General features: G+C 52.6%; 1 protein-coding gene across 3 annotated transcripts in view; it reads right to left on the bottom strand.

Annotated features, from left to right (window-relative positions):
- cacna1ia (calcium voltage-gated channel subunit alpha1 Ia) overlaps positions 1–22,115 on the bottom strand; it is a 421,890-nt gene that overhangs the window by 147,869 nt on the left and 251,906 nt on the right. For all 3 annotated transcript variants that reach the window (XM_038783535.1, XM_038783536.1, XM_038783537.1), the window contains one exon: positions 14,704–14,801. In XM_038783535.1, coding sequence (XP_038639463.1) covers positions 14,704–14,801 — 98 coding nt within the window. The remainder of the gene's footprint in view (positions 1–14,703; positions 14,802–22,115) is intronic.

A 22,115-nucleotide genomic window follows, 5' to 3' on the forward strand; every position in this document is an offset into this window, starting at 1 on the left:
TTTTTTCCATGTCGGTGCAACATCGAGGGCCGAAGGGCCTGTACTGCGCTGTATCGTTCTATGTTCTATGTTCCCGGGGTCTGACCAGTGACCTCCGCACTCCCTCCCTGCTCCCTCTACCCCACCTGGCCCCTTCACTCCCACTCGGAGGATGCAATAGGCAGGAGAGTCTCGATTGGGTATCAGCTGGAAGAGATGAAGCAGTTGAGAAGAGGGTGCTTGTGATGCGCTGAAAACACTAATTTGGAAAATAAATGAGGTTAAGAGAAATTGAAAGTTAACTAATTGGAAGATAATGGTGTGTTTGATGTGAAAACAGGTAAAGTAATTAGGCTGGAGATTAGTATGAACACTGTGTACTCAAATGCTTCAGAATGCACTCATATAACGTGAGGCACTTCTAGAATCCCTTAATGAAGATGTATTCCATTAATGGTCTCTCGGCATTTCATCCTTTACCAGGAGCGACTTTGCTGCTGTTTTATTTCGATTAATGTAACAAGATATATTAAACGCTTGCAGCCATTGGCTGGGTGAAGCAACAGGTTGAAATGCCGCACACACACAGTGAGAGCAAAGCCCGATTTCACAAAACTGTTCTGGTGCAGGAGGAGGCCATTTGGCCCATCGAGACAGCACGGGCAGTCTGAAGGAGCTGGTCACGTGCCACTCTCCCTCCGTCACTCCGAAACCCTCCACTTCCTTCCTTTCCAGATTGGCGAACGATTCCCTATTTCCAAGTTCCGATTGAATCTTCCTTCACCGCACGCTCGCTCAGATCCTACCCACTGGCCCCGGTGAACAGCTTTCTCCTCCTGTCACTTTTGCAGCTTTTACTAATTACTTGAAATCTGTGTCCTCCCATTTGTGACCATTCCAGAAATGTGGACCGATTCTCCCTATCGACCCCATCCAGATGACTTGTCATTATGAACACCCCCATCAATCCTGATCCCGGTTGCCTTTTCCCAAGAAATAAATCGCAACCTCCTCAATCTATCCTCATAACTGAAGTTCCGCATTGCTGGAATAATTTTCCCTGTCCACTCCCAACCCTCACACACACACTGTACCCCATCCCTCTCCCCACCCTCACACACACACTGTACCCCATCCCACTCTCCACCCTCACACACACACTGTACCCCATCCCACTCCCCACCCTCACACACACACTGTACCCCATTCAACGCCCCACCCTCACACACACACTGTACCCCATCCCATTCCCCACCCTCACACACACACTGTACCCCATTCACTTCCCCACCCTCTCACACACACTTTACCCCATCCCATTCCCCACCCTCACACACACACTGTACCCCATCCCACTCCCCACCCTCACACACACTGTACCCCATCCCACTCCCCACCCTCACACACACACTGTACCCCATTCACCTCCCCACCCTCTCACACACACTGTACCCCATTCACCTCCCCACCCTCTCACACACACTGTACCCCATTCACCTCCCCACCCTCACACACACACTGTACCCCATCCCATTCCCCACCCTCACACACACACTGTACCCCATTCACCTCCCCACCCTCACACACACACTGTACCCCATCCCACTCTCCTCCCCCCACACACACTGTACCCCATCCCACTCCCCACCCTCACACACACTGTACCCCATCCCACTCCCCACCCTCACACACACTGTACCCCATCCCACTCCCCACCCCCACCCTCACACACACTGTACCCCATGCCACTCCCCACCCTCACACACACACTGTACCCCATCCCACTCCCCACCCTCACACACACACTGTACCCCATCCCACTCCCCACCCTCACACACACACTGTACCCCATCCCACTCCCCACCCTCACACACACACTGTACCCCATCCCACTCCCCACCCTCACACACACACTGTACCCCATCCCACTCCCCACCCTCACACACACACTGTACCCCATCCCACTCTCCACCCTCACACACACACTGTACCCCATTCACCTCCCCACCCTCACACACACACTGTACCCCATCCCACTCCCCACCCTCACACACACACTGTACCCCATCCCATTCCCCACCCTCACACACACACTGTACCCCATTCACCTCCCCACCCTCACACACACACTGTACCCCATCCCACTCTCCTCCCCCACACACACTGTACCCCATCCCACTCCCCACCCTCACACACACTGTACCCCATCCCACTCCCCACCCTCACACACACTGTACCCCATCCCACTCCCCACCCCCACCCTCACACACACTGTACCCCATCCCACTCCCCACCCTCACACACACACTGTACCCCATCCCACTCCCCACCCTCACACACACACTGTACCCCATCCCACTCCCCACCCTCACACACACACTGTACCCCATCCCACTCCCCACCCTCACACACACACTGTACCCCATCCCACTCCCCACCCTCACACACACACTGTACCCCATCCCACTCCCCACCCCCACACACACACACTGTACCCCATCCCATTCCCCACCCTCACACACACTGTACCCCATCCTATTCCCCACCCTCACACACACACTGTACCCCATCCCACTCCCCACCCTCACACACACACTGTACCCCATCCCATTCCCCACCCTCACACACACTGTACCCCATCCAACCCCTCACCCTCACACACACACTGTACCCCATCCCACTCCCCACCCTCACACACACTATCACACCCAATGCTGCACCCTCTCACACGCACACTAGGTGGGATTCTCACGCCGCCCCAATGCCAGGAAGAGAATCGGCGCGGTCGGTGCTGGCTGGTGGTCGCTCCCCCCCCCCCCCCCCCCCAAGCGATTCTCGGTCCCAAGCGGCCCGAGTCCCCGCCAGCGCCATTCTAACCTGCTCTTAGCCGGCGGCACCTTGGCGTGGAAAGGTCCGGGGACGGCCTGTTGGGGGGTATGGGGGATCTGACCCGGGGGGGCTCCGTTGTCGCCTGGCCCTTGATCGGGGCCCACCGATCGGTGGGCCGGCCTCTCTGGCTGGGGGCCTCCTTTCTTCCGCGCCGTCCCCTGTAGCTCTGCGCCATGTTGCATCGGGGCCGGCGCGGAGAAGGGAGTCACGTGCATGCGCGCGTTAGCGCCGGTACCACTGCGCATGTGCGGACCCCTCGGGGCCCAGTTGACACCGGGATCAAAAGCAAGGATCGCTCCAGTCCCGTGCTGGCCCCTTGTAGGGGCCAGAATTGCTGATCCTGACGCAGTTTCCAACGGTGTCAACACTTAGCCTCAGGATCAGAGAATCCCGTCCACTGTACCCCTTCCAACTCCCCACTCTTTCTCTCCCACACACAGACACACAAATACTACCCAATTGAACTCCTCACCCTCTCACTGGGCTTGGGGTGTCTGACATTCACTTGATTTGACTCCTGGATATTGACAGTTCTAAAGTCCAAACACTCAGTTGTCTGCCCGATGTTTCTGCATGATTAACCCACCCATAATCTGTTTACTTTGCACTTGTGAAGTTACATCTGACTCACTGCTTTGTCTTTGTGATGCCTTTTCACAACCTGATGGAAATGACCTTTGAATACTATTTAGTACTTAACGCCTCTTTCCTGTAATTTGAATCCATTTCCAGGCTATTAAACCCATTATCACGGGTTGAGGGACTTCAGGAGAGTGTGACGAAGTTGGGATTGTTCTTGGTGTTGCGGAGGTGAAAGGGCGATACTCTGAAGGTGTTCAAAATTCTGATGGGTTTTTGATGGCTTTTCACTGGCATGAGGATTGTTACTCAAAGGACAATGATTTAATTATTTCATGATTTAAGATCCGTGACAAATGTTGCGGCCTGGCATTTCCTGCCCAAAAGGGTGATATGGAAACAGATTTGGTCGTAACTTTAAAATAGATTGGATAAACATTTGAAAAGGGAATGACTGTAGCTTCTCCCCCACGTTGTAACCGCAGGTATATTGAACATTTTCAAACTGAGGTAGATACTGGGTAAGGATATCAAGTCGATGATGTTAAGGTGAAAATCAGCTATGGTCCAGTACAATGAGGGAACAGCGTCTTACCTGCCACATAGAACATAGAACAGTACAGCACAGAACAGGCCCTTCGGCCCTCGATGTTGTGCCGAGCCATGATCACCCTACTCAAACCCACGTATCCATCCTATACCCGTAACCCAAACAACCTTACTTTTTAGGACACTACGGGCAATTTACCATGGCCAATCCACCTAACCCGCACATCTTTGGACTGTGGGAGGAAACCGGAGCACCCGGAGGAAACCCACGCACACACGGGGAGGACGTGCAGACTCCGCACAGATAGTGACCCAGCCGGGAACCGAACCTGGGACCCTGGAGCTGTGAAGCATTGATGCTAACCAATATGCTACCATGCTGCCACTTCCATAGAATCCCTGCAGTGCAGAATTAGGCCATTGAGTCTGCATCGACCCTCGAAAGAGCACCATACCTAGGCCCACTCCCCCTTCCCCCCTATCCCCATAACCCCCGTGCATTGATCATGGCCGATCCACCTGACCTGCCCATCTTTGGACACCAAGACTCAATTGATCATGGCCAGCCTACCTAACCTGCACATCTCTGGACTGCGGGAGGAAACCCACGCAGACACGGGGAGGAAGTGCAAACTCCACATGGACAGCCACCCAAGGTCGGAATCGAACCCGGGTCCCTGACCCTGTGAGGTAGCAGTGCTAAATGCTGTGTCGCGCCGTACCTGTCTTTTAGAGCACAGCTTTCCAAAGTTTCCAGAATTGAGTTATTTCGTCTTTGAACTTCATTTGAACTCCACTTTGCTTTGCAGAATTCGCAACTTGATGGAAGCTCCCCCCGCCTCTCCGTCACATTGGAGTGTTCAGTGACGATCATTTGACAATGTAGGCCGAGCGCCGTGGCTCCGACTCCCAGCTGTGTGCAGCGGAACCTGCTGCTCCACCATATTGGAAGGTGTGCACAGCGTGATTCCTGACTAACTTCCACCGAGCTGAATTCACAGTCTCCCAACTCCAGGAATAAAGGAGCCCTGTAGCATTGCCATATTGAATTGTGAGCTTAAATTGCAGGACGCCGTGTCTGAAAATCCCCCTGACAAGGTTGGCGGAGCCCCGTTGCTCCTCCATACTGGTTTCATTTCTCTTGCAGATGGCAAAAAACAGGGCGATGTTTCCAAGATTAATTTGTGAAAATAAGTCGGAAATGAGAAAACGCTTTCTTAAGTCTGAACTGTTATGGTCCAAGCATTCTATTCATCCCTTTAGAAAGTAATCATATCTTTGATTTTTGTTTGAAAAAACGTGATTCTTTGGTGCACACTGAGCAATGCTTTGAGCAGCCGCTCGTCTGTATGGAAATTACACCAGAGAAACAGGCCATTCGGCCCAATTGGTCCATACTGTTGTTCATGCTCCACGCAAACCTCATCCCACTCTCTTCATCAAACCATCCTTCTATTAATTTCTCAATCATGTATTCATCGAGCATCCGCTTAAATGCGTCAATACCGCTCTCTTCCACCACTCTCCGTGGGAGCGGGTTCCACATTCCCACCACTCTCGGCATAAGGAAGTTGCTCCTGAATTCGCCATTGGATTTATTAGTCACGCTCTCCTTTTATTCACTCACAGGACGCTGGTGTCGCTGGCTGGGACAGCATTTGTTCCCCATCCCTAATTGCCCCTCGAGAAGACCAAAAGACCATCAGACATCGGAGCAGAATTAGGCCACTCGGCCCATCGAGTCTGCTCTGCCATTCAATCGTGGCTGATATTTTTCTCATCCCCATTCTCCTGCCTTCTCCCCATAACCTCTGATCCTCTTATTAATCAAGAGAAGGTGGTGGTGAGCTGCCTTCTTGAACCCGCTGCAGTCCCTGTGGTGTAGGTACAACTACAGTGCTGTTAGGGAGGGAGTTCCAGGATTTTTAACCCAGCGACAGTGAAGGAACGGCAATCTATTTCCAAGTCCGGAATATTTATTTATTTGGGCTAATCATCTTTCCATCAACCCATTGAATCCCTCTAGAATTGGAAAGGCTTCCATCAGGTCACCTGTTTACCTTTTCTTTTGTAAAGAGCAGGGACCTATCCTGTTCAGAGTTTCCTCCGAATGGATGGCAGACATCTCCTCACACCCGCACCGCTTCAACTTAAGGATCTGGGGAGCTGCCAGCCGTTTATTGTCAAACGAATTGGATCCCTCTTTGCAACTTTGGACGGAAGTGAATGTCTGGATGCATGTTCTGTTCTAAAGACGGGTCACATTGGACTCAAAAAAAGTGAACTCTGATTTTCTCACTGTTGGGTTTTCCCACATCTTTCTGCTGTTAATTCAGATTTCCGTCACCGCAGTATATTCCACCTGTTGTAATCTGCGTTTTGTCGAGGGTGATGTTTGAACTCAGGGTGGGCGGTCTTTTGGCAATACATTTTATTCGGGTTGTGACATGTTTTGGGGTTTAGAGAGCTAAACCACAAGGGCACGCTGATCAACTGGACTTGGAATTCCTGACGTGGAGATGCCGGCGTTGGACTGGGGTGAGCACAGTAAGAAGTCTTACAGCACCAGGTTAAAGTCCAACAGGTTTGCTTCGAAACTCTAGCTTTCCCGAGCGCAGCTCCTTCACCAGGTGAATTTGGAGCAGTGCTCCGAGAGCTAGTGAATCGAAACAAACCTGCTGGGCTTTAACCTGGTGTTGAATTTCCTGAGTTTAGAAGATTGAGGGGTGATCTGTTTGAGGTTTTTAAGAATTCAGCAGGGTGAAATTGGTTAAGTGACTTTCCCTGGTTGAGAAATCCTCATGTTAGAGGAGGCTGTTTAGCATCATTTCTTCACCAGAGGTTAGAGGAAGTTCTGGTACTCCTAACTTCAAAAGACAATGAATTCCATGGTTCAACTGAATCGTTCAAGATGGAGATCGAGACTGTTGGGTTATGGTACAGAGGCACAGGGAGAAAAGTCAGGGAAATGATATTGAGGACCAGGTCAGCCGCAAATTGACTGAACAGTAGGACTGGGCCTTCTCCTTCCCCAACTGCTCCCACAGTCACAAAGATGTGCCGGTTAGGTGGATTGGTCGTGCTGAAATTGCTCCTTTGTGCCCAGGGATGTGCAGGTCAGGTGGGGCTACGGAGATAGGGTGGGAGTGGGCCTGGGTGAGACGCTCTTTCAGAGGGCCGGTGCAGACTCGATGGGCCGAATGGCCTCCGTCTGCACTGTAGGAATTCTATAACTCCATGAGCAGTGAAACAAGAAAGTTGCATCAGCTACGAAGGAGATATCACTCTGAGGAGGGGGTGGAAGATGGTAGGAATCAACCGAGGGCTGCGATTGTTGGGCCCAATGTGGATGAATTCTATTGGTCAATCCACCCACAGTGGAATTGTCACACGGACAGGAAAACAGCGCCACCATGTGAGAGAAACCTCAACACCACCAGTTGTGTTAGTTCAGAACCTTGGACAGCGAACAGCAGCCAGCAACTGAACTCAAACAGAATGTGTATCTGGCTGGAGCATTCACATTTCACTAGCGGCTGAGGGAAAGGTTTAGATGCCTTTACAAGGAGAAAGAAACGGAAGGATTTGCTTATAGGTTGAGATAGTTAGCACAGACCAGTTGGGCTGAAGGGCCTGTTTCTACCCTGTTTACTCTGTAACTGTGCCACACTGTGCTCAGACAGAACAATGCACTGAGGAAGGGTCAGAGGGACTGTAAACCTCAACTCTGTTTGTCTCTCCTACTCAGCCTTTCCAACACTTCATGTTTTTATTTGAGCTCAAATAGTTTTCAGCTTTGGTGCCAGGAATACATGGAATAGACTGAACAGAAAGAGGCCATTCAGCCCCATTTGGGCTGTGTTGGCGTCTGTTCTCCCCTTGAGTCTCCTTTGGTTTTCGATATTCAGGATGGGAACCTTTGCTGCCCATCCCTTACTGCCCTTGAACGGAGCGGCTGGCGAGGCCATTTCGGGGGACGGTTAAGAGTCAACCACATGGCTGTGGGTGTGGGCCTGGAGTCACGTGTAGGCCAGACGGGGTTAAGGGCGGCAGATTTCCTTCCGCAAAGGGACACTAGTGAAACAGCTGCCTTTTTTGGCCACAATCGATGTTAGTTTCATGGCCACCATTACTGAGACTGGCTTTAGATTCCAGGGGCTGGATTCTCCGATTTGAAGACTAAGTGCTGACGCCGGTGGGAGAACATTGGCGTTTTTACGCCCGAAATCAGCGGCAAAGCTGCGCCGATTGTCCGTCGGGTGGGGGGGGGGGGGGCTTGCAGGCATGCAGCGCCTGGCTTTACCTGCAGATACGGATGGAGAATTGCCGGGTCCGTGGCCACGTATGCGCACGGCAGCGACCGCGCCGTGCATCATGGCGCCGGCCCCGCCCGGACCCAGTCTGCCAAAATCTGCCCCCCTTTGACTCGGCTCGCCACCCCCGGACCATCCCCCACCACTGCCTCCAGCCCCCGCCAAAGTCCCCCCCTGCCCGCGGAACGACTCCCACCTGACTGTGACGGCGCTGGAGTGGGCCCACAGCCGCCACGCGGGATCACGAAAATAAATAGCATGAGTGACCCACGGGCGGAGCATCGGGGGGGGGGGGGGGGGGAAGCTTCAGTTGACGTCCTCAGGCCGTCCTGACAGCGTACTCTGTGAGTACGCCATTTTGGAGGGCGCGGAGCATCGCAAAAGCGGCACCGCCCCCCGATCTTGCTGCAAACGGGGATTTCCCCGGCCGATCGCCGAACACAATTCGGGCCTTGGAGACTGGAGATTCCCGGCCCAGATCTTTAAGCTGATTTCAAACCCCACCAGCTGCCAGGGTGGGATTTGAACCCAGAGCATTAGCCTGGAACTCTCCCGGCCCAGTGACAGAATCCTAATTGGCAGAGTGCGGAGAAAGACAGAGCGGTGCTGGAATAACGCAGGTTAACACAGTCCTGCAGCATTCTGTCCAAGGCTTTTCAACATGCCATTTGCTCAGTTGAGCTGTCACGTCTGGGTGTGAAAGATGTATGATGAGTTATACCTCTGGACAACATCATTCAGTGCAAGCAATGGAAAGGTGCAGCAAATATTTGTTTCAAATCACAAACTTGTACAGTATTTATTCGGTGTCTTATCACAGATCTCAGAGACACCTCTGTGTAGCGGTTTGCCCAGCAGTTGTTGCTGTTACATTGGCAAAGGGGGGCAGTACATCCTGGCCCCAAAACCTGCAATGAGATGAATGACTAAGTTGGCTTCTAAAGAGCTAAGTGGGGCTAATGGGATAGCACCAACAAAGAGGTAGCGCAGACATGATGGGCTGAATGGCCTCCTTCTTTGGTGTTTGATTCCATCCTGGATTTGTCCATGCAATCAAAATTCTCATAATTTGCAGCACTATAAGGGCAGCAGGGTAGCATGGTGGTTAGCATAAATGCTTCACAGCTCCAGGGTCCCAGGTTCGATTCCCGGCTGGGTCACTGTCTGTGTGGAGTCTGCACGTCCTCCCCCTGTGTGCATGGGTTTCCTCCCGGGTGCTCAAGTTTCCTCCCACAGTCCAAAGATGTGCGGGTTAGGTGGATTGGCCGTGCTAAATTGCCCGTAGTGTCCTAATAAAAGTAAGGTTAAGGGGGATGTTGTTGGGTTACGGGTATAGGGTGGATACGTGGGTTTGAGTGGGGTGATCATGGCTCGGCACAACATTGAGGGCCGAAGGGCCTGTTCTGTGCTGTACTGTTCTATGTTCTATTAAGTCTCTTTTTAACCGTCTCCGCTCCAAGCAGAACCATCTCAGCTTCTCCAATCTCTCCACATAGGTGATGTCCCTTCGGTTCCCCACCCCCCCCCGCCTCACGTGCGATGGCTCCTCATTGCCCCCCAACAAGACTCCTTCAGCATTAAGCTGGATTACTGTTCCTGTCCCTCATCGAAACAACAAACAGAAGCCCTTCTGGGGGCACAGACAAGATTTCTGTATCGAGAACTGTGATATCGTTGCTGGAAGAAGTGTGGGGGACAAAGTGCTGCGTAATGGAGCTGATACAGAATAAATCAGTCACTTTCTTTGCCATGGCTGCCACTGTGGTCTGAAGGAGCTTTTGATCATGATGCCTGTTTAAAGCGAATAACTGAACAGTTGTAATCTGTCTCGTGCGTGACATGCAGCGACAGTGATTATACGCACTTTGAATCTTTAATGTAAAGTAATATTTCTACCCATTGCTGGGAAAGGTTCCTAAACATTTCACAATTAACTGCACGGAAGGAAGAGTGGTTGCTTTCATTTAAACGACTGGACAGCCATTTTGTGCACAGCTCGATCCCAACAATGAGTTGGTACGCCCGAAAGACAGCACCCCCGTTTGTACTGTGCTCCTTCAGTACTGGATCCTGGGAGCGTCAGCCTGGATTATGTGCTTAACAGGTTGTAAATCTTCAGGAAGAAGGGAAGCACGGTGGCGCAGTGGCTAGCACTGTCTGCCTCATGGCGCCGAGAACCCGGGTTCGAGCCCCGGGTCACTGTCCGGGGGGGAGTTTGCACATTCTTCCCATGTCTGCGTGGGTCTCACCCCCCACAACCCAAAAAGATGTGCAGGGCGGGTGGATTGGCTGCGCTAAATTGCCCTTAAATTGGGGGGGGGGGAAAAGCATTGGGTACCCCAAATGTATTAAAAAAAAAGTAAATCTTCAGGCACTCGCTACCTCAGAGAACTACGGGCATTACATTGTTGCATATGGTTAAGGTGGGCGGCACGGTAGCACAGTGGTTAGCACTGTCGCTTCACAGCGCCAGAGACCTGGGTTTGATTCCCGGCTTGTTTCACTGTCTGTGCAGAGACTGCACGTTCTCCCCGTGTCTGCGTGGGTTTCCTCCGGTTTCCTCCCACAGATCCCGAAAGACGTGCTTGTTAGGTGAATTGGACATTCTGAATTCTCCCTCCGTGTACCCGAACATGCGCCGGAGTGTGGCAACTAGGGGATTTTCACAGTAACTTCATTGCAGTGTTAATGTAAGCCAGTGACACTAATAAAGATTATTATTATTATCAGAGAATGACTGATCTTTGACCCCCAAGGGATTGAGGGGTCTGGGGAGAGTGCGGGAAAGGGGAATTGAGGTCATTGATCAGCCATGGCCTTATTGAAGATCGGAGCAGACTCAAGGGGGTTGCCACTTATTTCTTATCTTCTTCGACCTCTGGAAATACCCTCCTGACTCAGAGAGTGTACCACCCATTGAGAATAGTCGGCATTAGCAAAGGAACACTGCGTGCAGATACTTCCATTTTCTTCCCCATTTACTTGGACATTTACCCTTTTAAAATGGTGGGCGGGCAAATATCGTGCATGTAAAGTGTGACAATACTGAGAGCTAGTCCTCAGCTTTGTCCATTCTGTGGTCAGTTACCAAATCCCGTTATTCCTGTCATGTCTGCTGATCTGGTGGATATCAATGCAGTCCTGAGCAGATTGATCTGACGAGATGAACTCCTTGTCTTTCTTCAACAGAACTGTCTAATAGTTCAGAGAGTAAGCAGTCATTAAGTTTGATGTTACCACTTCAGGCTGCGCAGAGGCATTTCTAATCCTGATTAATAACTGCACGCGGACCATTCAGATTCTGCAGACTGGCATTTCTCCAGGTAACTTCCTGTGAAAACATTACTGCTTCCAATCTTGTGGACATCCCGATCGATTTTTCTTCTCGGTCCCTTTGTAAACTAAGTGGCAGCCTTGTCTCAGTTGGCAGCGCAGCCGCCTCTCCATTAGGCGGTGCGTTCGAGTCCCACTCCACGAAACCCGTGGAAGGGCTTGAGCACCAAACCTAGCTTGACATTCCCAGTACTGAAGACATGCTGCATTGGCAAAGATACCTCTTCCTGAGGAGATGTTAAACGGAGGCCCGGACTATCCTCTAAGACGGATGGAATATATCTCGCCGCATTAGATTGAAGAGAAGCAGGGGAGTTCACCCCAATGTCCTGGCCAATGTTTATCCCTCAATCAACGTCGCTAAAAAAAGAGATCTGGGTTGGAATTCTCCGACTGTTGGTATTCTCTGTACCCAGCGGCTGACCATCCCCGCCCACGGGTTTCCCAGAATCGTGGGGCATCTCCAATGGAAAATCCCATGGGCAAGCAGAGGGAGTAGCGACTCCCGCGCCAGTGAACATCGGGCTGCCAAGAAACACACGGCTGGTGGGAGCCCGGCATAAATCGGTTGCCTCTGTTGGCCGAAATGACAAAAGTGTTTAAGTTCAAAAGACTTCAAAAGTATTTAATTGGCTGGAAACGTTTTGAGATGGCCCGAGGTTGTGGAAGTGCAAGTCTTCCTTTGTATTTCTTCGTGTGATTCCAACAAACCCAACTCTCTTCCACTGAATGAAACCTTGAGGGGACAAAGCCTTTGTGCGGCCTCCCAGACTGTGGAATTCTTTACCGCAGAGAGCGGCAGAGGCCGGGCCGTTAAGCATGTTCAAGGCTGAGACAGAGAGGGAATCGAGGGGGGTAAGGCGGGATAGCGGAGCTGACGACTGTCACGTCAGACCAGTCGTGATCTCATTGAACGGCGGGGCAGACTCGATGGACCGAATGGCCTACAACAGGTGAGGTGAAATGCTGAGGGCTAGAATAGTATTGAAACTGGACTTTATTATAATCCAACAACAGTCAGGCTGTTAAAATCATTTTTACAGGGAGGGGATTTTACTCAGTGTTTCGAAACAGACCCAATTCAGGATAGACATGTTTTTACGTGAAGGAGACTTTTTGACGGATTTCACTGCACAGATATGCTTCATTTGTAAACCGGCTCTTAATTATCACTTCAAAAGAAAATTAACAAACTGTTTACTTTGGCTCCAAATATTAAATGACAGGTATTTCTATACGAGGATAAAAATAGTACTCCTAAATCAAACCTTGCCTTGTCTATATGTAAATTGTTACTTTGCTCTTCAAACAAAATATTAAAAAAACATGAATTATTTACAATTATTTGAGGGCAGCTCAACAGCAACATGAGATCGAATTATCACACAAGTCAGGTTGCCTGTAATCTCTGCCTAACTTTAGCAATCGCACTTTAAGCAGCAGCAAAGGAATGCCAAGAATTTCATCTTGACTCACACAAATCACTGGATTCTCTTTTTCTGTCTGCAAATTTCCCGCTAGCAAGAAGCAATTGAGCTCTGACTTACCCCGCCGCCCGCTAAAAGGGACTCATTATCGCCCACTTTGCACCATCGCACATAATCCGAATGATCCCTAATGTTTCAGTTCTCCCACAAATCCCCCCCCCCCAAATATGACGTTTTCCAAGTTTCAGCAGATGATTTTCCAACATTTATTATACGAAGCCGACTGAGCCTTTGAAAGACAATCTCCCCACCCTCTAAACGCCCCAGTGCTTCGCAAACTCTACCCAGAGGCTTGGTTTGAAAATGGCCATCCATTGGGGCCCAGTCAACCGGAGAGAGCCAATCAGAGCGGCAGAGTGCCCGAGGACCGTGAGCCTATGACATTTTTGGGTCAATAGCTTCTGCTGTCCAGCCGAGCTCGGTGGGGCCAATCATATTGGTAAGATTGGATATTGCACCTATCATTTTGTTTGGCGCCCAAGTCAACCTGAATTTATGAGCATTTGGGAACTGACATAACTGCTACATCAGGCAGCCTCCTGTAGGAAATACACTCTTTCTGTGCATGGAACACAATACCTATTACAACAACAACAACTTGCATTTATACGGTGCCTTCAGCATAGTAAGTTATGGCAAGGTGCTTCAGTCAACCTCGGCATAGTGGTATTGTCGCTGGACTAGTAACCCAGAGATCCACCATAATGATCTGAGGACCCAGGTTCCAATCCCACTGCGGCAGGTGATGGAACTTGAACTCAATAAAATATACGGAATTAAAATTAAACCATTGTCATAAAAAAACCCTCTGGTTTCAGGGAAGGAAATCTGTCATCCTTACCTGGTCAGATCCACAGCAACCCTCAAGAAACAATTGGAGATGGGCAATAAATGCTGGCACAGCCTGCAATGCCCACGTGCATGAACAAATAAGAAACAAGAGAGAGGTGGAGGGCGGAGAGGTTTAGGGGAGGGACCTTCAGAGTTCAGGGCCCAGGTCACTGGCGGAACGATGGGAATCGAGGGGTGGTCAAGAGGTCAGAACTGAGGCAACACAGTGATTTCCGGGGTTTATGTGGCTCAATGAGATTACAGAGATAGGAAGGGGCTTTTTTAAAACCAAGGCATTGCTTGTCCCGGCCCAGAGTCGGTCAGGGGTGATGGTGGAATGGGATGTCCAAAGATGTGCGGGTTAGGTGGATTGGCCATGCTAAATTGCCCCTAAGTGTCCAAAAGGTTAGGTGGGGTTACTGGGTTACGGGGATAGGGTGGAGGTGTGGGCTTGGGTTGGATGCTCTTTCCAAGGGCTGGTGCAGACCCGATGGGCCGAATGGCCTCCTTCTGCACTGTAAATTCTTTGAATCTATGTCATGTGTTAGATTACGGGTAGCTGAGTTTTGGATGAGCTGAGGTTTGGGGGGGAGGGGGTGACGGAAGGTAGGAAGCTGACCCTGGGAGCGCTGGATTAGTCGAGTCAGAAAGTAACAAAGGAATAAACGAGGGGTTCAGCAACAAATACTCTGAGGCTGTGCAGGAAGATGGTGACGTTGCGGAGTTGGGCGCCAGACACTTACTGGGGACCCGGTTGATGGCTTTCAGCGGCCTCAGGACACGGACCGTCCGGATTGCAGAGAGGCTGACGTTCTGTAAATCGAGCGAGTACTCCACCATTCTGTGGGAGGCAGAACAAGACACAGAATCAGCAAACGCACAGCACCGTTCACAACCTGGGGGGATATCGCAAATGTGTTTTACAACCAATGACATACTCTTGTGGTGAAGTCAGTGTTGTGGTGCAGGATTAGCCATTCCCACACAGCAAGCTCCCACAAACTGGAACGCGATCAATGATCTGGAGAGGGCCGGGTGAGCAGATTCAACAGGAACTTTCAAAACGGGAATTAGATACGTACTTGGGGGAAAAAAATATCAAGGAGCGATAGAGAAAGCAAGTGGGACCAGTGGGACAGTGAGTGGTTAGCACTGCTACCTCATGGCTCTAGGGGCCTGGGTTCCATTCCAACCTCGAGTGACTGTCTGTGCGGAGTCTGCACCTTCTCCCCGTGTGTGCGTGGGTTCCCTCCGGGTGCTCCGGTTTCCTCCCACAGCCCAAAGATGTGCAGGTTGGGTGGATTGGCTGTGCTAAATTGCCCCTTTGTGTCGAAAAGGTTAGTTGGGATTTTGGGGATCGGTAGGGTGCTACTTTGGAGGGTTGGTGCAGACTCGATGGGCCAAATGGCCTCCTTCTGGACTGTAGGGATTCCATGATCCTTTCAAAGGCAGAGTACAATGGGCTGAATGGCCTCTCTCTCGCGCTGTATGATTCTAAGTGTAAACTTTTCAAATAACAACTTTGCACAATTAGGATATTGTTGCTGTTTACAAATCCTGCCCTTGGCGAATTTCTTCCAGATTCTGAATGTTGTTAAAACACAGCCTTTGGTAATGGAATGCAATCGAATCTAACCAACCTGTCACACACCTCCTGCTCTCCACAGGAACACATTTAATTGTCTCCCGAACCCCTTGCTTCAAATGAACAGTCGCTGTAACATGCTCAGCAATAACACCCGAACCTTTTCAGCCCCAGTGTCTCCTGACTTCCCTAACCAGGAGACAGGGCCAGTTGACAAGACAGAAACATTCCATTCAGACAATGGGAAGAGAATTGGATAAGCGTCACAGAGAGAGAGAGAAGCTGCAGGGCTGCGAACGGAGGAAGGGTGGGGGACTATCTGCATTGTTCCTGTGGAGGGCTGGAAGAGATGCATCGGGCCGAATGGCCTCCTTCTGCGATTCAATGTTTCAATAATTTTATGAACTGGTTGATTCCAGTCTTTATGCCCACTAAAGGCGCTAATCATAGAATCATAAATCCCTGCAGTGCAGAATAAGACCATTCAGCCCATCGAGTCTTCGAAGGAGCTCCCTACCTAGACCCACTCCCCTGCCTTATCCCCTTAACTCTGTCTAACCTTTGGACACTAAGGGGCAATTGATCGTGGCCAATCCACCGACCCTGCTGGAATTCACAGACAGGCCGCTGCTAATAATGATCAAGACACCCTCTCCATCTCGCTCAACTTGGTTATTTACAGTCAGATTAATGGGGCTGAGAGTGGGGCGAGCAGGGAGTGCACAGGAGGTCAGCATCATTTTCCAGTGCCACAAGAGGATGGACGACCTTATCCAGGGTAAGTCTCTCCGTGGTCGTACAATCCAGAAAGACTCCAAAACGTCAGAGTCCATGACAAACGCAAGTCCTGCCTCGCAGCCCCCCCCAGCAAGTCCTGTCTCGCAGCCCCCCCAGCAAATCCTGTCTCACAGCCCCCCCAGCAAGTCCTGTCTCACAGCCCCCCCTCAGCAAGTCCTGCCTCGCAGCCCCCCCTCAGCAAGTCCTGTCTCACAGCCCCCCTCAGCAAGTCCTGTCTCACAGCCCCCCCAGCAAGTCCTGCCTCGCAGCCCCCCCCCCAGCAAGTCCTGTCTCGCAGCCCCCCCTCAGCAAGTCCTGTCTCACAGCCCCCCCCTCAGCAAGTCCTGTCTCACAGCCCCCCCTCAGCAAGTCCTGCCTCGCAGCCCCCCTCAGCAAGTCCTGTCTCACAGCCCCCCCTCAGCAAGTCCTGCCTCGCAGCCCCCCTCAGCAAGTCCTGTCTCACAGCCCCCCCTCAGCAAGTCCTGCCTCGCAGCCCCCTCAGCAAGTCCTGTCTCACAGCCCCCCTCAGCAAGTCCTGTCTCACAGCCCCCCCCTCAGCAAGTCCTGTCTCACAGCCCCCCCCTCAGCAAGTCCTGCCTCGCAGCCCCCCTCAGCAAGTCCTGCCTCGCAGCCCCCCTCAGCAAGTCCTGCCTCGCAGCCCCCCTCAGCAAGTCCTGTCTCACAGCCCCCCTCAGCAAGTCCTGTCTCACAGCCCCCCCCTCAGCAAGTCCTGCCTCGCAGCCCCCCTCAGCAAGTCCTGCCTCGCAGCCCCCTCAGCAAGTCCTGTCTCACAGCCCCCTGCCCCCCCTCAGCAAGTCCTGCCTCGCAGCCCCCCTCAGCAAATCCTGTCTCACAGCCCCCCCCTCAGCAAGTCCTGTCCCGCAGCCCCCCCAGTAGGTCCTGCCTCGCAGCCCCCCTCCAGCGCACCCACACTGCAGAGGAGAAACCACTTTCTTCCATCCCCCTCCCTCCATCTCCCTCCCTCCATCTCCCTCCCTCCATCCCCCTCCCTCCATCCCCCTCCCTCCATCTCCCTCCCTCCATACCCCTCCCTCCATCCCCCTCCCTACATACTCCTCCCTCTATCTCCCTCCCTCCATACCCCTCCCTACATCCCCCTCCCTACATACCCCTCCCTCAATCACCCTCCCTCCATCCCCTCCCTCCATCTGCCTCCTCCCTCCATCCCCCTCCCTCCATCTGCCTCCTCCCTCCATCTGCCTCCTCCCTCCATCTGCCTCCATCCCCCTCCCTCCATCCCCTCCATCTGCCTCCATACCTCTCCATTAATACCCCTCACTCCATACTCCTCCCTCCATCCCCCTCCCTCCATCTCCCTCCATACCCCTCCCTCCATACCCCTCCCTCCATACTCCTCCCTCCATCCCCCTCCCTCCATCTCCCTCCATCCCCCTCCCTCCATCCCCTCCCTCCATCACCCTCCCTACATACCCCTCCCTCCATCTCCCTCCCTACATACCCCTCCCTGCATCCCCCTCCCTCCATCCCCCTCCCTACATCCCCCTCCCTCCATCTCCCTCCATACCCCCTCCATACTCCTCCCTCCATCCCCCCATCTCCCTCCCTCCATCCCCCTCCCTCCGCCTCCATCCCCCTCCCTCCATCCCCCTCCCTCCATCCCCTCCCTCCGCCTCCATCCCCCTCCCTCCATACTCCTCCCTCCATCCCCCTCCCTCCATACCCTCCCTCCATACTCCTCCCTCCATCCCCCTCCCTCCATCTCCCTCCATACCCCTCCCTCCATACTCCTCCCTCCATCCCCCTCCCTCCATCTCCCTCCATACCCCTCCCTCACTCTGCTCATTCAGTGCTCCTTACTCCTTCCTACCCTTAGACACCTTCACTGCTTTGATCTCCCTTCTCCATCTCTTCTTTCCCCATGAAACCTACCTCCACCCTTCGTCCTTCATCAAGCTGAACTCCCTCCCCCCATCCCAGCTTCATCGCCCCACCCCCCACCCCCGACACCTTCATACCCCCCTCCCTCCCAGCTCCCACCCAAACCTAACCTTCCTCACCCCACCCCTACTTTGCCTTATCCTTACCAGCGCTTGGCGAAGACCCTGACGCCAGCGAAGCTGAAGCTGCCGATGGAGACCCTCTGAGAGGCGTCATGGAGATGAGGGTCCACCCACTATTTCAGGCGATTACCTCCTCCGGGGTCTGGCAGCTTCAGGACCTCTGTCCTTCTGCACAGATGCCCGTGATTTGAGAAAGACTTTGGCACAACACGTGTGGTGCAGGCGTGTTCTAGACTAGCATGTTTTCCGACTGGCGTGTTTACGCCCTGCCGGAATGGAGAATCGGGTGCCGCACATGTAACCTCACAGTCTTTCCAAATCAGCCTCTGTTAGGTAGGATCCCTCAATCCCCACTCAATCCTGAAGTCACATCCATCCAGTAATGGATCTCCCAGTAACGCTCCTTTGAAATATGGCACATTCTCAGAGCATTTCCAACACCGTTTGAAGGTATACAGGAGCCTCACAAAGCAACAATAACATCTTGCTGTTGTCCAAGATCCGACATTTTATCCTCGCGCACACTGCCCACTCTTCCTTCTCAACCAGGATGGATCTGGGCTCATATCCCAGGATGGAGTCTCTGAGGAAGTTGAGGGAGCTGCATTGTCAGAGACGCCGTTGAGCCAAAGTCCTTGTCCATCTCGCTGAGGTGGAAGGAAACGATCCCATGGTCCTACTCGAAAATGAGGGAGTTCTTCCCCCATATCACCTCAATCCAATGCTGACAGATGATCACATGGCTGTTTGCGAGGGTTTGCTGCATTGCAAATTGGCTGCCACGCAATAGAACAGCGACTGGATCTCAAAAGCACTTGGGGATAGCCTGCGTCGGTGAAAGGTGCTATAAAAATGAAAGCCTTTCTTACGAGAACTGTGCAATGGAAGGTGAAGGCAGCTAAGATATTCCGGCAGAGGTCTGCCCCCCCCCCCCCCCCCCTCCTCCCCCAGGGACAGAACTGGTTTGATTTTGTAGGTTTTCAGACACTGGTATTGCAAAATGAGGCCTCAGTAATGCCCACAGCTGAGGGGTGAGGATTCCAGAGGGCAGCAGCTGCTTTGAGGTTTATTGAGCTGGATCGAGCCGTATTAAGCTTTCAGCTCATTTCTTTCTGAAGGGAAGATTGTGTTTTGTTTCGGGAAGCTTGCGGAGAGGGGAGGCATTCAAACCAGCTTTGGCCTGGCCGCCTCACACAAGCTTGCAAATGAAGGCCCTTGGATTTCAGATCATGGACTGGTTCCTCGCGGGAACGAGAGGCAGCACAATAACAGGGCCTCCCGGTGCTCTCAGCAAGGTCACCTTCATCGCGAGGAACCCCGAGCGTGCGCACTCAGAGATCACAGATTCCAATTCCAGATCTGTCGGCCCGGTTAACATCTCACATCACCCGCGCCGGCCGGGCCCTCCAGTCCTGCTGCCTCGGGGAGAGCGTCGTGCACGCGCGGCAGTGTGCCCCTCACTCTGCCATCAAACCACCGCTCGTTGGCCAACGCGGGCGGCACTGTTTGCACTCTCTAAAGGGCTTGATTGGCAGGACATAGGGGCAGGATCCAACACTTCTGGGCGAGGGGGGAGGGGGGGAGGGCGTTAAAAGAAATGGACAAGAAAAAAGGACAAGGGAGGAGGCTGGACAACCACAAATAGTCACGTGTTACTCAAGTGGAAAAGGGTCAAAGTATCATGCATACGTCCCCTGGTAGTGATTGGATATTCTAACTGATGTGTTAGACAGGCTTGGTCGATGTTTTCCATGTCACCGGATGGCTGCTTGCTGGTCAACGCTGATTCACTCAAGGTAGGTCCGTCTAATTGCAGTATCACTCACTGGTACCATGATGTGTTAGGCAGCCATTTTGTATGGTGCGGCACTGTGACACAGTGGTTAGCACAGTTGCTTCACAACTCCAGGGTCCCGGGTTTGATTCCCGGCTTGGGTCACTGTCTGTGCGGAGTCTGCACGTCCTCCCCGTGCCTGCGTGGGTTTCCTCAGGGTGCTCCGGTTTCCTCCCACAGTCCAAAGATGTGCGGGTTAGCTGGACTGGCCGTGCTAAATTGCCCCTTAGCGTCCAGGGTTGTGCAGAGGGAACGGGAATAGGGCAGGGGAATGGGCCTAGTCGGGCTCTTTCGGATTGTGGCTGCAGACCCGATGGGCCGAATGGCCTCCTTCTGCACGGAAGGGATTCTATGATTTTAATAACTGCCCTGAATATGCTTCAATAAACCAGGCAGAAACCTATCTGGAAATCCACAATGAGGACACTGCCTCCTCCAGCCCCGACACCTCAGCTTCATAATGTTGCAGACGTTAGCGTGAGGGATTCTGTGTTGGGGCAGTGACCATCTGGGAGAGGGGGGTGGGGCGCACTCATAAAAAAAAATCCCAGACAAGCTATTCGGCTGCGGCAGCATCACAGTCGAGCCTCTTCCCGCCGTCAGCTGGAGCTTCACGCCGCAGAATTCCCGGTAGGATAGAGGGACTGGCCGGCATAAGGGAGATGGAGCCCGAGGTTACATCCCTTCTTCTCATATTTATTTCTCTGCCACTCCCCGCCGGAGATCAAACAACACCGCGCAGAACGAGCGTTATTTTTATAGTTATTTCTGACACACTGCTCCCGTCTGGTACTGCATGAATCATCTATTTCTCCTTGCCAAATCTGAGAGGTGCTCAATATAAACCCAACAGAAACCGGCACTTCAATTCTGTCTAGTTATTCTCAAAGCCCATCTCTCCATCATTCCCTTCATTCCGTCCAAACTGCGAGATTTCTTGTCCGAGAGATCTCCCGAGATCACCGTTGGCATTACTAAAGCCATTGTGTTGACATTGTCCCAACCCTTTTTTTCAATAAATTTAGATTACCCAATTATTTTTTTTCCCAGTTAAGGGGCAATTTAGCGCGGCCAACCCACCTGCCCTGCACATCTTTGGGTTGTGGGGGTGAGACCCATGCAGACACGGGGAGAATGTGCAAACTCCACACGGACAGTGACCCGGGGCCGGGATCGAACGTGGGTCCTTGGCGCTGTGAGGCAGCAGTGCTAACCACTGCGCCACCGTGTCGCCCTGACATTATACCAAACCCATGGCACCAGCTCCTCTACCCCCACTTCAAAGCCACCCTCTTGGGTCAAACTAGACCATTCACAACCTTGACTTCCCTGAGTTGACCTTCAACCGTTCTCTCCTTGGATGTGATTCGTTATCGAATCAAGAAGACAAGACTGAGGGACAGCGTGTGGCGTAGCGGTTAGCACTGGGACTGCGGCGCTGAGGACCCGGGTTCGAATCCCGGCCCTGGGTCACTGTCCGTGTGGAGTTTGCACATTCTCCCTGGCCGGGATTCTTCCATCCCGCTCCGGGGCGGAAAATCCCCGGAGGACACCGGCTTAACGATTCTCCCACGGTTGGCGGGCGGTTGGTTCCGTGGGGGCCTTCTTTTCTCAGCGCTGGGCCCCTGTACGGCTCCGCCATATTGCGGCCGTTTCGCGCATACGCGAACCCCTGCGCATGCGCGGAATCACGCCGGCCGTTCCGCGCATACGCGAACACGCGCCGGCCGTTCCGCGCTGGCCGGAGCTGCTGGGACCACTCCGGCATCGACCTAGCCCCCAGGAAGGGGAGCATTCCCCATTATCGGGGATGGTTGACGTCAGAGTGGTTGGAGCAATTGCATCTTCGGGATTTGTGGGAGGAAACCGAAGCACCCGGAGGAAACCCACGCAGACACGGGGGAGAACCTGCAGACT

The sequence above is a fragment of the Scyliorhinus canicula genome, chromosome 23 (genome assembly GCF_902713615.1).
Source record: "Scyliorhinus canicula chromosome 23, sScyCan1.1, whole genome shotgun sequence".
Classification (NCBI taxonomy): domain Eukaryota; kingdom Metazoa; phylum Chordata; class Chondrichthyes; order Carcharhiniformes; family Scyliorhinidae; genus Scyliorhinus; species Scyliorhinus canicula.